The 15,400-nt window shown below is 35.3% G+C and overlaps 1 protein-coding gene across 1 annotated transcript; it reads right to left on the bottom strand.

The window, feature by feature from the left end:
* Window positions 1-1,580: 1,580 nt before the first annotated feature.
* On the bottom strand, window positions 1,581-14,277 carry LOC138709719 (uncharacterized). The gene is made up of 3 exons (XM_069840611.1): window positions 14,153-14,277; window positions 10,105-10,126; window positions 1,581-2,040 (listed from the first exon to the last, which is right to left on the bottom strand). Exons 1-3 carry the CDS (start codon window positions 14,189-14,191, stop codon window positions 1,742-1,744), a joined length of 360 nt encoding a protein of 119 aa, XP_069696712.1. The 5' UTR covers window positions 14,192-14,277; the 3' UTR covers window positions 1,581-1,741.
* Window positions 14,278-15,400: the final 1,123 nt, after the last annotated feature.

Genomic DNA, 15,400 nt, shown 5'->3' with positions numbered 1-15,400 from the left:
CGATTATTAGACCCTGATTGGGACGGCTATCAACTATATATTCACACTGCAAATGGGTATATACCCGGTGGCAGTGGTAACTAATTACTCTCAATAATGACAATAATCCATGTATTGTGGGTCCCTATCACCACGGCATGGCGCGTCCTCAGGTTGCGGATAGAGGAGACGGCCTCCAGATATGGAGGGTAGCTGCGAATATATTGAATAAGCAGTCGTGGACAGCCGATAAGAGGTGGTCCTCCAGCTTGGGGGTTGGGCGAAGGGCTAACAACCTATCACCGTAAAAAAACAGCTTGTTACGAAACCTAACAATAAGCCTCGGAATGGGACTGATTCTCCGGCACGACCACAGCAAAGGAATAAGGTTATAAGATTTGGTCTGCATGTTTGGGGCTAAAAGGGATGAAGTTACAGGAGAATAGAGAAAGTTACACAACACAGAAAACTGCACGCATTGTATTCTTCACCTGACATAATTAGGAACATTAAATCCAGACGTTTGAGATGGGCAGGGCATGTAGCACGTATGGGCGAATCCAGAAATGTATGTAGGGTGTTAGTTGGGAGGCCGGAGGAAAAAAGACCTCTGGGGAGACCGAGACGTAGATGGGAAGATAATATTAAAATTAATTTGAGGGAGGTGGGATATGATGATAGAGACTGGATTAATTTTGCTCAGGATAGGGACAGATGGTAGGCTTATGTGAGGGCGGCAATGAACCTCCGGGTTCCTTAAAAGCCAGTAAGTAAGTAAGTATGTAAGTAAGTAAGTGTGGTTCTATCTTCTAAATCATATGAAATTTAAAAAAAATGAGAATTTATTGAAACTTCCTGACGGCGGCAGAAAAAAAAATATAATAATAATAGCAATACTTCAGTTAAATAAAAATTACGCAGATATATTCCGGAATAAATTTACCACCTTGGATGATCAGTATACCATATAATATCGATGGTGTTCGGGTAAAGGGAGATGTCTTTTTTTGTACAAATTTAGTTCCCTTTCCCTTGTGAATACACAAGTTTAGTTCTACAAGTGGGTGTGCAGAAAGAAAAAAAGACAATCATTTGATGTGTTTTATTTGTGTAGAAAATTATTTGGAATAAGATTCCGAAGTTTAGTTTTAATTTACTTCAAAAGTAATTTTTAGACTTTATCTCCCCTTACCGAAACATCATCGATGTTATGTAAATGAAGACTTTACATATAAAGTAATGAACCAACAGGAGAATCTAGTGTCGTTCTAATCATCGAAATCTCTGGAAAACTTCCAAGTTTTTTTTTTTTTTTTTGTGTCATAATTTATCGTACTCTCATTATGCTGCTTAGGATCTGCCATAGCAACATTTTATACAGTTTTAAACTTCTGAATCATATGCCATTATTAAAAACAAGCCTTTGACCTTTGGGGAGGCCGAGACGTAGATTGAAAGATAATATTAAAAGGGATTTGATGAAGGTGGGATATGATGATAGAGACTGGATTAATCTTGCACAGGATAGGGACCGATGGCGGGCTTACGTGAGGGCGGCAATGAACCTCCGGGTTTCTTAAATCCATTTGTAAATAAGCTAGTTGATTTTTTAATTTAATTTTATTTTAAAACCTGCAACAACCTGAAAATATAATTGCATATGGCAACTTCAGGTTTGAAATATGTGAAGGTACAATATTACATTTTTATTTAAATTCTATTGTACTCGACTATGCCGTATATCCTGCGACCTGATGGCAACTCAACCTCTTCTAGCTCCAAACAGTCTATTAGCTGGCAAGTTTCCCTTGTAGTTGTAAATCTTAGCTTGTTTTGGGTACGGGAATTTGTTCGCTGGGGGATGGTAGAAGGGGTCGGGATATGGTTCGTATGGTTCGAGAAATGGTTCGGGATATTGTTGTGGTCCTGTAAGAAAGTCAAGACTGTGGGAACCATGTTTGTTGACAGAAGGGTGTGTGTGGTCAATGTATTCATGACTTTGGTGTCCATTTTCAATTCCATGATGCTTGCTATTCCTAAGATGGCGGAGTGAGGTAAAGTCTGAAAAAATAAGGATTAAATTATACATTATTATCACAACTATACCGTTGAATACACATCGTAATATTGAAATAATTTTGAGTAAATTATTTAACGTATAATAAAATGATATTTAATCTCGACAACAATCTGAATAGGGTAAAGGTTGGTAATATTGTGATAGCAATAATATTATGATAGTTCTTTTTGAGAAGTTTTTACAATTTTACTGAGCAATAGGAAGATCGGTTGTTTGCGTCAACGTATTAAGGGAATATTTATGGACGAGTTTCTGCACAAAACCGGTCCTTCTCTTGCTCACTAAATTTTTAAAAAATCTAAAAAAAACTATCATAATATTATTATCACAATATTAATTACTTTTACCCTAATTAAACGAGATATTTTATGGTACTTTAATATCATTCATTGACTTTATTGTTTCGTATACTTAAAAGTTGTTAATGTCAAATAAGGTAGGTGTCCGTGATATGGCCATGCTAAGGTTTGAGAATTTTTCTAGCTGCCATTTTGAAAAAATGTAAACCACTTTTTTTTTTTACTCGTTGTCAGTCTAATGGACTTTCTTAAAACAATTTCCTTTCCCCATAAAAATAGCTTTAATTGTCCAAAAAGTCCCAAATTCCAAAAGTCTACCTAGTGGCCATATCAGGAACATGTGCACATGGAATGGCCACCCTTGTTCCATGTTCTACAAATCGTGATTGTTTTCAGTTTGATAGCGCAGTTGTGCTAAAATTAAATAATTTTGGTATAAAATGAATAAATATGACAATAATGTTTTCTATAATTCAACGTGAATATGTTAGGAGAAAATACACAAACGATTAGGGAAAACACGGAAATTTTACTTGAAGCAAGTAGAGCGATCGGTTTGGAAGTAAATCCCGAAAAGACAAAGTATATGATTATGTCTCGTGACCAGAATATTGTACGAAATGGAAATATAAAAATTGGAGATATATCCTTCGAAGAGGTGGAAAAATTCAAATATCTTGGAGCAACAGTAACAAATATAAATGACACTCGGGAGGAAATTAAACGCAGAATAAATATGGGAAATGCGTGTTATTATTCGGTTGAGAAGCTCTTATCATCCAGTCTGCTGTCCAAAAATCTGAAAGTTAGAATTTATAAAACAGTTATATTACCGGTTCTTCTGTATGGTTGTGAAAATTGGACTCTCACTCTGAGAGAGGAACATAGGTTCAGGGTGTTTGAGAATAAGGTGCTTAGGAAAATATTTGGGGCTAAGCGGGATGAAGTTACAGGAGAATGGAGAAAGTTACACAACACAGAACTGCACGCATTGTATTCTTCACCTGACATAATTAGGAACTTAAAATCCAGACGTTTGAGATGGGCAGGGCATGTAGCACGTATGGGCGAATCCAGAAATGCATATAGAGTGTTAGTTGGGAGACCGGAGGGAAAAAGACCATTAGGGAGGCCGAGACGTAGTTGGGAGGATAATATTAAAATGGATTTGAGGGAGGTGGGGTATGATGGTAGAGACTGGATTAATCTTGAACAGGATAGGGACCGTTGGCGGGCTTATGTGAGGGCGGCAATGAACCTTCGGGTTCCTTAAAAGCCATTTGTAAGTAAATAAGTAATAATTCAAATGTGTAGTCAAAACAGGTTTTTCCATAAAAAAAATTGAGTTGTTTTTCTTAAAATACAAAATTTTTGCGTAATCCCAGCTATAAGGCTTGTAAATTTGTCAGGCGAAAAAAATAAAAGTGAAATGAACTTGATATGGCCATGGTGCATTTGATATGGCCGTATCAGAAGCAGGTAAGCTTTCACGAAAATCGTTTGATTATGAACAACTCGTAAAAGATACGCTATCAACTACAACACCAATCAACAGAACATTAAAAACTGAATGGAGTACGATTGTTTTGATGAAACAAGTCTTTGAAAAACATGCATAAAACAAAGACTTACCAGAGAAAAATAAGAAGAGGTCATATGAAAATCGCAAAACAGGCAACTGACGCCATATTGCTCAACCTGGCTGGATGGAAAACTGTCAAGTAACATACCGGGGTGTCTTTTCACTTGATCCTGCTGCAATCTAGCGGATTTTTTGGTTAACTAACTCACCATAGGGGGGGGTAGCCATATCAGGAACATGGCCATAACAGGAGCACCCACCTTATATGTGTTGTAAAAAGTGAAATAAGTACTATTACTTACTTACAAATGGCTTTTAAGGAACCCGAAGGTTCATTGCCGCCCTCACATAAGCCCGCCATCGGTCCCTATCCTGTGCAAGATTAATCCAGTCTATATCATCATACCCCACCTCCCTCAAATCCATTTTAATATTATCCTCCCATCTACGTCTCGGCCTCCCTAAAGGTCTTTTTCCCTCCGGTCTCCCAACTAACACACTATATGCATTTCTGGATTCGCCCATACGTGCTACATGCCCTGCCCATCTCAAACGTCTGGATTTTAAGTTCCTAATTATGTCAGGTGAAGAATACAATGCGTGCAGTTCTATGTTGTGTAATTTCCTCCATTCTCATGTAACTTCATCCCGCCTAGCCCCAAATATTTTCCTAAGCACCTTATTCTCAAACACTCTTAACCTATGTTCCTCTCTCGGAGTGAGAGTCCAAGTTTCACAACCATACAGAAGAACCGGTAATATAACTGTTTTATAAATTCTAACTTTCAGATTTTTGGACAGCAGACTGGATGATAAAAGCTTCTCAACCGAGTGTCATTTATATTAAGTTACTCTTGCTCCAAGATATTTGAATTTTTCCACCTCTTCGAAGGATAAATCTCCAATTTTTATATTTCCATTTCGTACAATATTCTGGTCACGAGACATAATCATATACTTTGTCTTTTCGGGATTTACTTCCAAACCGATCGCTTTACTTGCTTCAAGTAAAATTTCCGTGTTTTCCCTAACCGTATGTGTATTTTCTCCTAACATATTCACGTCATCTGCATAGACAAGAAGCTGATGTAACCCGTTCAATTCCAAACCTTGTCTGTTATCCTGAACTTTCCTAATGGCATATTCTAGAGCGAAGTTAAAAAGTAAAGGTGATAGTGCATCTCCCTGCTTTATACCGCAGTGAATAGGAAAAGGATCAGATAGAAACTGACCTATACGGACTCTGCGAAATAAGTACTAGGGCCTATATGAAATAAATTATCACCATTCTTAGATTGCTGTAGGTCTTATTCTTGAGACTCTTTTGTGTAAGATAAGTTGGTTCAAATAGAATTGCGTATTAAAAGAATTAACTGGATCAGTGGTGGTCAATTCAGATGCTCTTACGAAGCAGTGTGTGCACTCGCGAGCAAGAAAGAGCAACGTTGGTGTTGAAAGGAAGCGATATGCAGGAATCCAATCGTAGGAGCGATAATTATGTGGGAGAGAGGAGCTCCGTGGGTTACTGCTCGCACCCATGTAGAACATGCTGCTCGAATGAGCTTTAATTTCAGCAACACGCGGGAAAAAGAGTATAAATCTGTATATAGACTATCATCGCCCATACTGATTAGAAAGGGGAACGAACGTATATCAAATTAAATTTATACTAATAATAAATCTGTAGCCGAAATTTTTCTGGTAATTTTCGATTTTCCAAAAATAATTGGTCCTAACATATATAATTAAACGCACTGAAACCGAAAATCGCTTTTTTTTAGTTGTTTGTATGTCTGTCTGTCTGGATGTTTGTTACCTTTTCACGTGATAATGGCTCAACCGATTTATATGAAAATTGGAATATAAAGTAAGTAAGTTGTAACTTAGAAATTTGGCTATATGGCATTCAAAATATTTTGTGCGAGATCGTGCGTATTTGCTTGTTTTCCGCACAGAACCAATACGCGGTAAGTGTGAAATACCACATTCAGTATTCCCAACTTAACACACATAACAATTTCCCTCTTCTTACCGCTTAAGCGCGACATTCATTTTACTGCTTTAGGCTTTTAACATATTATTTTTAGAGACGTTTAACATAGTAATAATTATAAATCGGAAACCTACCACTGCAATTTCACCTAAATTGCAATGTTAATTATTGTTTTTAAATATTTGCAAAAATTAAGTAAAGTCTGCTACTCCACGAAACTTATTGCATTCCTGATACAAGCAACATTAAGGAAGCCGTGAAAAAATCAACAGGATTCAAGATGCCGATGTTATTACTGCAATATGTTATATAAATAATATTGTTAAAATATTAAAATGAAAAAATAAATCATTACATAACCTTACCGTTTTTTTTAAGTTCGCATTTATAGACTGGGGGGGGGGGGAAAAGACAGACGTATATCACGGCCTGCTGGAGTATAGTAAACACAGAAAACCTTTTATAGCAACAATGTTGAAGAAAGATATTTTGGTTTTCCGAAGTTGCCGTCATTAAACAGAAACCAACATGGAGATTTCATTGCAACTAATTAGAAATTCGTCTTTCAGGTGTGTAATAAACGATCTTCGCACAAAATAATGTACGATACACGAGCGGTATGTTTGTTTTCATGTTCTCGGAAATTAAAAAAGCTCAACTACGTTCCGCTTTTTCAATCTTTTCCTCGAACATGAAAACGTCAATATACCGCTTTTGAAACGTATATTACTATTATTTAAAAGGGGGGTTATAAGGGGGCATGAATTAAATAAATCGAAATATCTCCCTTATTATTAATTTTCATGAAAAATATTACATCGCAAAAGTTTCTTTAAAAATAATTTCCGATAAGTTTTTTTATCCCATGTAAAATTTTGATAGGACTGATATTTAATGAGATAAATGAGTTTCAAAATTACAATAACAACGCCACCTAAGGCGGTGTAATGAAATGAAAAACAAATGACTTCGTCTATAAGGGGCCTTGGACAACAGAATCGAAAGCTACGAAACATAGCCTACAGAGAATGTTTCTATATTTGTATGAAGTAATATCGGAAGCTAAATGAACTGATTTGTATAATTAATTATTAATTCACCATTGCAAAGTGTAGTTTCTCTAGATGGACATAATGCTATAATGTTATTACAGTAACTTCTGAGTGAATCGAGGAGGTAAGATTAAAATAGCCTCTTATGCACAGAAAACTTGATAGGCATTCATTTTCTGTATTTGCTAAAATAATTTTTATGGCCAAATGAGTGGTCTCTGGATCAAAATGACCACATTTTAATTTTTTTAATACAATTTAAGTAACATAATAAACGATTTATCCTTCTATCGAACACGAATGTTCCCTGGATGAAATGTCCCATTTTAATTATGTAATTACTTTATATTTATTTCTAACGGGTGCAGCGGAGCGCACGGCTACGGCTAGTCTATTAATAAAATTGAAAGTGTTAAATTTCTCTTGTATCGTTCGGTTAGTATTACTGTTGAAATAATGAAAATAAAATTTATTTCTCTCTTTTATATTTTCAATTTGGAATTTTTACAATAATTGATATAAAATACCTACATAATTTATTAAATAGAACTCTGAATGGGCATTTATTGTTCAGTGATTATTATTTGCATCAAAAATGAACTATAGTTTCTATGGTACCTAAGACATATTGCAAGTGCCCTCCGCTTTTTAGAATCTCTTCTTGCTATAATATTATAAACTTAATAATATTGACTTCATTCAGGAAAGCATCCTAAGCTTGAAATAAATAACCTATTGCAGTTTTTAATATAAAACAAAACATAATCACTTTGCTAATACTAAACTTGGTGTTGTTATGTACTTATTACAATTTTATTATAGCCTATGTGTAACTTTAAGATGGAATGTCTTGTTTTTTAAATAATGGCAGTTGCTTGACTGAGATTAAATGTATTACTAATGATGGTAATGGTATTATGGGAATGTCTACTGTGTGTATGTACTGTAGTTAAGTGCATTAAATAAATAAATATGATTAAATAACTATAATTAGAGAAATGAAGAAATAACTAAAGAATTTAAAGAAAAGTGAGGAGATTAAGAAATAAATGAGGAGATGATCAAAGAAATAAAAATTTGAAGAAAGAAAAAAGAAAATGAAGGAAGAAAGAAAGAAAAAAAGAAATAAGGAAATGGACAAATAAAAAGGAACGACAGAAATCAGAAAATAAAAAAAAGCATAAGGAACGAAATAAATAAAGTTAGAAATGAAGAGAGAAATAGGGAAGTGAAGAGAGAAAGAAAAAAAGAAAGAGAGAGAGAGAAAGTTAGAGAAAGAAAGAAAGAGAGTGGAAGAGTGAAAGAAAGAAAGAGGAAGAAAGGAAGAGAGAAAGAGAGAGAAAGAAAGAAAGGGAGAAAGAGGGAAAGAAAGAAAGAAATTGAGGAAGAAATAAAGAGAGAAAGAAAGAAAGAAATAAGGAAAGAAAGAAATAAAGAGAGAGAAACAATGAATATAAGAGAGAAAAAAGAAAGGGAGAAAGAAAGAGAGAAAGAAATGAAGAAAAAGAGAGAGAGAAAGAAAAAGAGAGAAAGAAAGAAATAAAGAAAAAGAAAGAAAGGGAGAAAGAAAGAGAGAGAAAGAAAGAAATAAAGAAAGAGAGAGAAAGAAAGAAAGAGGGAAAGAAAGAGAAAGAAAGAAATAAAGAGAGAAAGAAACAAAGAAAGAGAGAAAGAAATAAACAAAGAAAGAAAGAAAGAAAAAAAGAAAGAAGAAAGAAAGGATGAGACAGAAAGAAGAAAGAGAGAGAAAGAAAGAAATAGAGGAAAAGAAAGAAAGGGAGAAAGAAATGAAGAAAAAGGGAGAAAGAAAGAAATTAAGAAAAAGATAGAAAGGGAGAAAGAAAGAGAGAGAGAGAGAGAAAGAAATAAAGAAAGAGAAAGAAAGAAAGAGGGAAAGAAAGAGAAAGAAAGAAACAAAGAAAGAGAGAGAAATAAATAAACAAAGAAAGAAAGAAGAAAGAGACAGAAAGAAGAAAGAAAGAGATAGAGAAAAAGAAAGAAGGGTAGAAAGAAAGAGAGAAAGAAATAAAGAAAGAGAGAGAAATAAAGAAATAAAAAAAAGAAAGGGAGAAAGAAAGAGAGAGAAAGGGAGAAAGAAAGAGAGAGAAAGAAAGAAAGAAAGAGACGGAGAGAAATAAATAAATAAATAAAGAAAGAAATAAGGAAAGAAAGAAATAAAGAGAGAGAAACAATGAATATAAGAGAGAAAAAAAAAAGGAAGAAAGAAAGAGAGAAAGAAATGAAGAAGAAGAGAGAAGGAAAGAAATAAAGAAAAAGGAAGAAAGGGAGAAAGAAAGAGAGAGAAAGAAAGAAATAAAGAAAGAGAGGGAAAGAAAGAAATAAAGAGAGAGAGAAAGAAAGAAATAAATAAAGAGAGAAGAAAGAAATAAATAAAGAGAGAAAGAAAGTGAGGGAAAGAAAGAAAGCGAGGGAAAGAAAGAAATAAAGAAAGAGAAAGAAAGAAAGAGGGAAAGAAAGAGAAAGAAAGAAATAAAGAAAAAGAGAAAGAAACAAAGAGAGAAAGAAACAAATAAATAGAGAAAGAGAGAGAAAGAAAGAAATAGAGAAAGAAAGAGAGGAAGAAACAAAGAAAGAGAGAAAGCAAAAAATAATAAAGGAAAAAAGAGAGAGAAAGAAATAGAGGAAGAAAGAGAGGAAGAAACAAAGAAAGAGAGAAAGCAAAAAATAATAAAGGAAAAAAGAGAGAGAAAGAAAGAAAGAGAGAGATCAAGAAAAGAAAGATGGAAATGAAAGAAATAAGGTTTTCGGTTGATTCTGTAGAATTATCATGCTAGAAAGTAACATTAGAACAATACGAAATAAAGACACACAAAAACACACATCCAAATGAAATTCTCAACACACAACTCAATTCCAGAACATACACACTCTTTGACTCCACAGTACACTACACAAACACATCCCTGCAGGAAAAACAAACAATGGGTGCCAAGACCAGCACTAACCAGTTCTGAAGATGGCCCATAACAGGTTGAAACTTGTTAACCAGGTACGGAAAAATTTAACACGAGAGATACATATAATAATTATTCCGAAGTGATATAGTGTTAAAAATTGTATAATGTAGATGTATAATATTAATTTGATTTAATACTTACGATCAGGGTCTCCCACAATCACCTGAAATATAAAAATAAAATACATCAGGCCTTTATTAATGGAATCAGTATACCGACTTATATTACGTAGATACATCTGAAGAATCATTCATAAATAATATTTACCCTTCAATTTTACAGACGAATAAAGTTCATGTATCACAAATTGAAATGAGAAATGTGTGAATTTTGTAATAGCAATTCTTCTAGATTCAAAAATTAATGAATTTAGTTGATAAATTTAATGTGATCATAAAAAATCTTCATGTTTCTTTCATAATGATGTTCTTTATTTTTACTCCATATAATAAAATAGCAGTGCTAGTTGATAATGTGTATCTTTATCAAAAGAAAGCCTTCATGATCCTAAAATAAAAAAAAAAACTTCGAGAAATTCTTCTGTACTTCATCCGCTTTTTACTTCCTCTTGTGCCAAAGGCGTGAGAAATATCTGTAGTGTCATGAAAAATCGTTTCCGATATATTTTTTCTGTCTAATAATATAGTAACCCTTATTAAGCATTCTTTCGAATTTTCTACAGGCAGTTATACATTTCAAACTACAGCATACAATTTCTGTAACATGAAATAAATTTATTTTCATTAAAATCTAATGAGATTCATTTGAAGAGCGAATGCAAATGTTTCCATATACTGTAGTGAAATTTGAATGTATTAATAACTTTCCTAATTGACTTTCTTATATAGGAGAAACTGTCAAATGAAATGTCATGGATGATTATTACTTTCGAGTTACAGAAAACATATCAATTTATGGCTTCATTTCTATGGCGTTTTATCTCACTAAAGAACATGCTTTCAGAAATGTTTGCGATTTATTGGTATCAAAAGTACAAAGTATGGTTTATTTAACGACGCTCGCAACTACCGAGGTTATATCAGCGTCGCCGGTGTACCGGAATTTTGTCCCGCAGGAGTTCTTTTACATGCCAGTAAATTTACTGACATGAGCCTGTCGCATTTAAGCACACTTAAATGCCATCGATCTAGGCCGAGATCGAAAACGCAACCTCGAGCACAGAAGGCCAGCGCTATACCGACTACGCTACCCAGACCTATTTTGAATGGTATCTATAAGCATGCTTACTTACAAATGGCTTTTAAGGAACCCGGAGGTTCATTGCCGCCCTCACATAAGCCTGCCATCGGTCCCTATTCTAAGCAAGATTAATCCATTCTCTATCATCATATCCCATCTCCCTCAAATCCACTTTTATACTATCCTCCCGTCTACGTCTCGGTCTCTCCAAAAGTCTTTTACCCTCCGGCCTCCAAACTAACACTCTATATGCATTTCTGAATTCGCCCATACGTGCTACATGCCCTGCCTATCTCAAACGTCTAGATTTAATATTCCTAATTATGTCAGGTGAAGAATACAATGCAGCCACCGCCGTAGCTCTGTCGGCTATGGCGCTTGACTACCGATTTGAAGTTGCGCTCGAGCGCGGGTTCGATTCCCGCTTGTGTTTTTTCCGAGGTTTTCCCCAATCGTAAGGCAAATGCCATGTAATCTATGGCAAATCCTCAGCCTCATCTCGCCAAATATCATCTCACTATCACCAATCTCATCGACGCTAAATAACGTCGTAGTTGATATAGCGTCGTTAAATAACCAAGTAAAAAAATACAATGCATGCAGTTCTGTGTTGTGTAACTTCCACCATTCTCCTGTAACTTCATCCCTCTTAGTCCCAAATATTTTCCTAAGCACCTTATTCTCAAACATCCTTAACCTCTGTTCCTCTCTCAAAGTGAGAGTCCAAGTTTCACAACCATATAGAACAACCGGTAATATAACTGTTTTATAAATTCTAACTTTCAGATTTTTTGACAGCAGACTGGATGATAAAAGCTTCTCAACCGAATAATAACAGGCATTTCCCATATTTATTCTGTGTTTAATTTTCTCCCGAGTGTCATTTATATATGTTACTGTTGCTCCCAGGTATTTGAATTTTTCCACCTCTTCAAAAGATAAATTTCGAATTTTTATATTTCCATTTCGTACAATATTCTCGTCACGATACATAATCATATATTTAGTATTTTCGGGATTTACTTCCAAACCTATCTCTCTACTTGCTTCAAGTAAAATTCCCGCGTTTTCGCTAATAGTTTGTAGATTTTCTGCTAATATATTCACGTCATCCGCATAGGCAAGCAGCTGATGTAACCTCTATAAGCATACAGTATATTTTAAAAAAGAAGCTAATCGGATGGCAAGAAAATGTTATAAATTTAAGGCCCATTCACAATGAAAATTAAACATAACCGCAACATAAACACAGAAGCTTGCGCCTAGGCTACCAGATGGGATCGTTCACAATGATTCACGTAAGCATTGACATAAACATTACCGTAAGACGTTAACATGAAAGTTTGCGGACTCCAAACTTTCATGCTTATGTTTACGTGATTTGCAAACAGAAGACAATCGTGGAGCGCTGAAGTATACGACAGAATATGAGGAAATGGAGTCGTTGTTATGTTTCCATGGTTACCAAGTATGTTAGCTGTTATGTTTATGTTCCCATCGTGAATGATGGTATGACTTCTTGATTTTACCGTAACGTTTATATTCTTAAGTTAACGCATACGTTATGTTCAATTTTCATTGTGAATGAGCCTTTAGACCAGGCCTGCACAAACAGCGCTCAACGAGCGCGTGCGCTCCTTCGGAGCGGGAGAGCGGTATTTACCGCTCGCCGAAACGGAGAGGAAGATACGTCAGAATGACATAGACTTGCTATGGGTAGAGGAGAGGGAAACGACCACTCAGCTATCTAGTGGAGTGCAGTGTGTAGGCCTATTCTCAGTAACTGTTTCACGTTGCTTACCTACTGCTACAGTACAGTATGGAGGAATCTAAAAGACGGAACATAACATTTAACATTTAACGATTAGAGCTCGAACTTATTGATCTTCAATGTGACCTAAGGGCTAAAGATCATTTGAATAATACTACTACTACTAAACATTAGCAATAATATCCACGACTACACAGCTGGCTGTGAAAATGATTGCTATGTTTGGCTCAACATTTATATTTGTGAGCAACTGCTTTATATAATCAATTTCAATAAAGGCAGACATCGAACATCTGAACTGATGTTTCATTATGATCAGTAGGCTACTTTTCCTTTCAGCTGCCAACAGCATAAAATCTCGTTTTGATTTTTTTTTATTTTATTGGGTTATTTTACGAAGCTGTATCAACATCTAGGCTATTTAACGTTTGAATTAAATGAAGGTGATAATGCCAGTGAAATGAGTCCGGGGTCCAGCACCGAAAGTTACCTAGCATTTGCTGGTATTGGATTGAGGGAAAACCCTGGAAAAAAACCTCAACCAGGTAACTTTCCCCGACCGGGATTCGAATCCGGGCCACCTGGTTTCGCGGCCAGACGCGCTGACCGTTACTCAACAGGTGTGGACTCGTTTTGATGTATTGATAAATAAAAATATAACAAAATGATATTGTACAATTAAGTAACTATAGAAGTTCTATTACTTCTGTAAAATAATTAATAATAGTCCAAGATAGTTTCGCAAACACGGAACGGGAATTCATTTCATAAGTACTCGTAATAGTACTTCCTTTTCTATTTATTTTATACGAGATCACCCCTTCTTCCAGTCCACCCTTATACAGAGAGCAGCTAATATCTGCATTCCGCTCATGAGCTGTGAGCCGGCTCGGAGAGCGCAAACCTTGTGCAGGCCTGGTTTAGACGTTTGCATATTAGCAGCACTAGAAGCGGATTTGTGGCGACGTTTTAAATTTTTATTGCAAGCTTTTGAAAGTGCCCTTGGTTGATGGTTGGGTGAAGTTGACGTTTCAGGTCGTAGGAGCTTCAGAACAAATTAATTGGAAATAATATGAACGCAACAGCTCTATCGCTTTATACTTACTTTGTAATTTAATTTCTGCTTAATAAATAATAGTATATCCAACTAAGTTACTACTTCTCATTGCAGTTGAGTAATTTTAATATATTGGTGTTTATATTATGAAATTTCCTTACCTGCACAAGGAACGCCACAAGGAAGAACAATGCGAACATGTTGTTAGTTCTTCCTCCAGAAGTGAAGTGCTTTCAATTGTTGAGTTTTCGATTTATATACAAGTCAGCCTTCTCCTCATTTTGTAATAAAGTAGCGCTATTAGTGTTTTGAAAGCATCATGTCCAGATATAAAAATCTATAATTATCTACGCCGCTTGCAATTTTAAAATTATATGTGAAGAGATTTTTACAATTATATAAGAATGTCAGACCAACGCATGTCTATTCTCCTTTGGTCAGTGTATCACTGCAATAATATAATAAAACACGTGGAATGTATAGCAAAATAAATTTAATAATGCTATAAATATGGATTATATCCTGTATGCAAAGATCAAACGGCGAATATTATTCCATTATCTTTTCTTTAGCACCTGTTACGTAACGTAAAACAGCGCTAATAATTGAAGATATACGCGAGGCTGTTGATGAACGTAAGTTTAAAATAATGATCTCACTTGACTTCAAGAAAGCCTTGGGTTGCTGAACTTAACCGAGTGGGGTAGATAATGATTTTCATATAACCTCGAGAAACACACTTGGAGAAGGAAGTCGGATGACCCTTCAATAAAGTATACTGACTGGTCCAAAACTCTCGGTGTTTGCTGCACTATTTTCGGGTTTGTTAATAGCGTATTTGTGACTAGATTTCCCTGAAGCTGGATAATATATTTTCTACTGAAAATAAACGTTATTGTATTGTATTGTATTGTATTGTATTGATTAACATTCCGTGGTATTCATACATTGCTTCCAGCTAGAATATGGAACAAGTCAAAAAACTTAGGCTAATACTATTATAGTCTTAATTTATAGTCACAGTCTAGATGAAATCAGGAAAATGGAGGACGTTACACAACGCACAACTGCACGCATTGTATTCTTCACCTCACATAATTAGGAACATTAAATCCAGACGTTTGCAATGGGCAGGGCATGTAGCACGTATGGGCGAATCCAGGAATGCATATAGAGTGTTAGTCCGGAGACCGGAGGGAAAAAGACCTTTGGGGAGGCCGAGACGTAGATGGGAGGATAATATTAAAATGGATTTGAGGGAGGTGGGATATGATGATAGGGAATGGATTAATCTTGCACAGGATAGGGGCCGACGGCGGGCTTATGTGAGGGCGGCAATGAACCTTCGGGTTCCTTAAAAGCCATTTGTAAGTAAGTAAGTCTAGATGAAATATATACAGACGAGATTT

Source organism: Periplaneta americana, chromosome 1 (genome assembly GCF_040183065.1).
Source record: "Periplaneta americana isolate PAMFEO1 chromosome 1, P.americana_PAMFEO1_priV1, whole genome shotgun sequence".
NCBI lineage: Eukaryota > Metazoa > Arthropoda > Insecta > Blattodea > Blattidae > Periplaneta > Periplaneta americana.
Note: the sequence above shows the minus strand (reverse complement) of the source record. Positions and strands in the feature narration are given on the sequence as shown.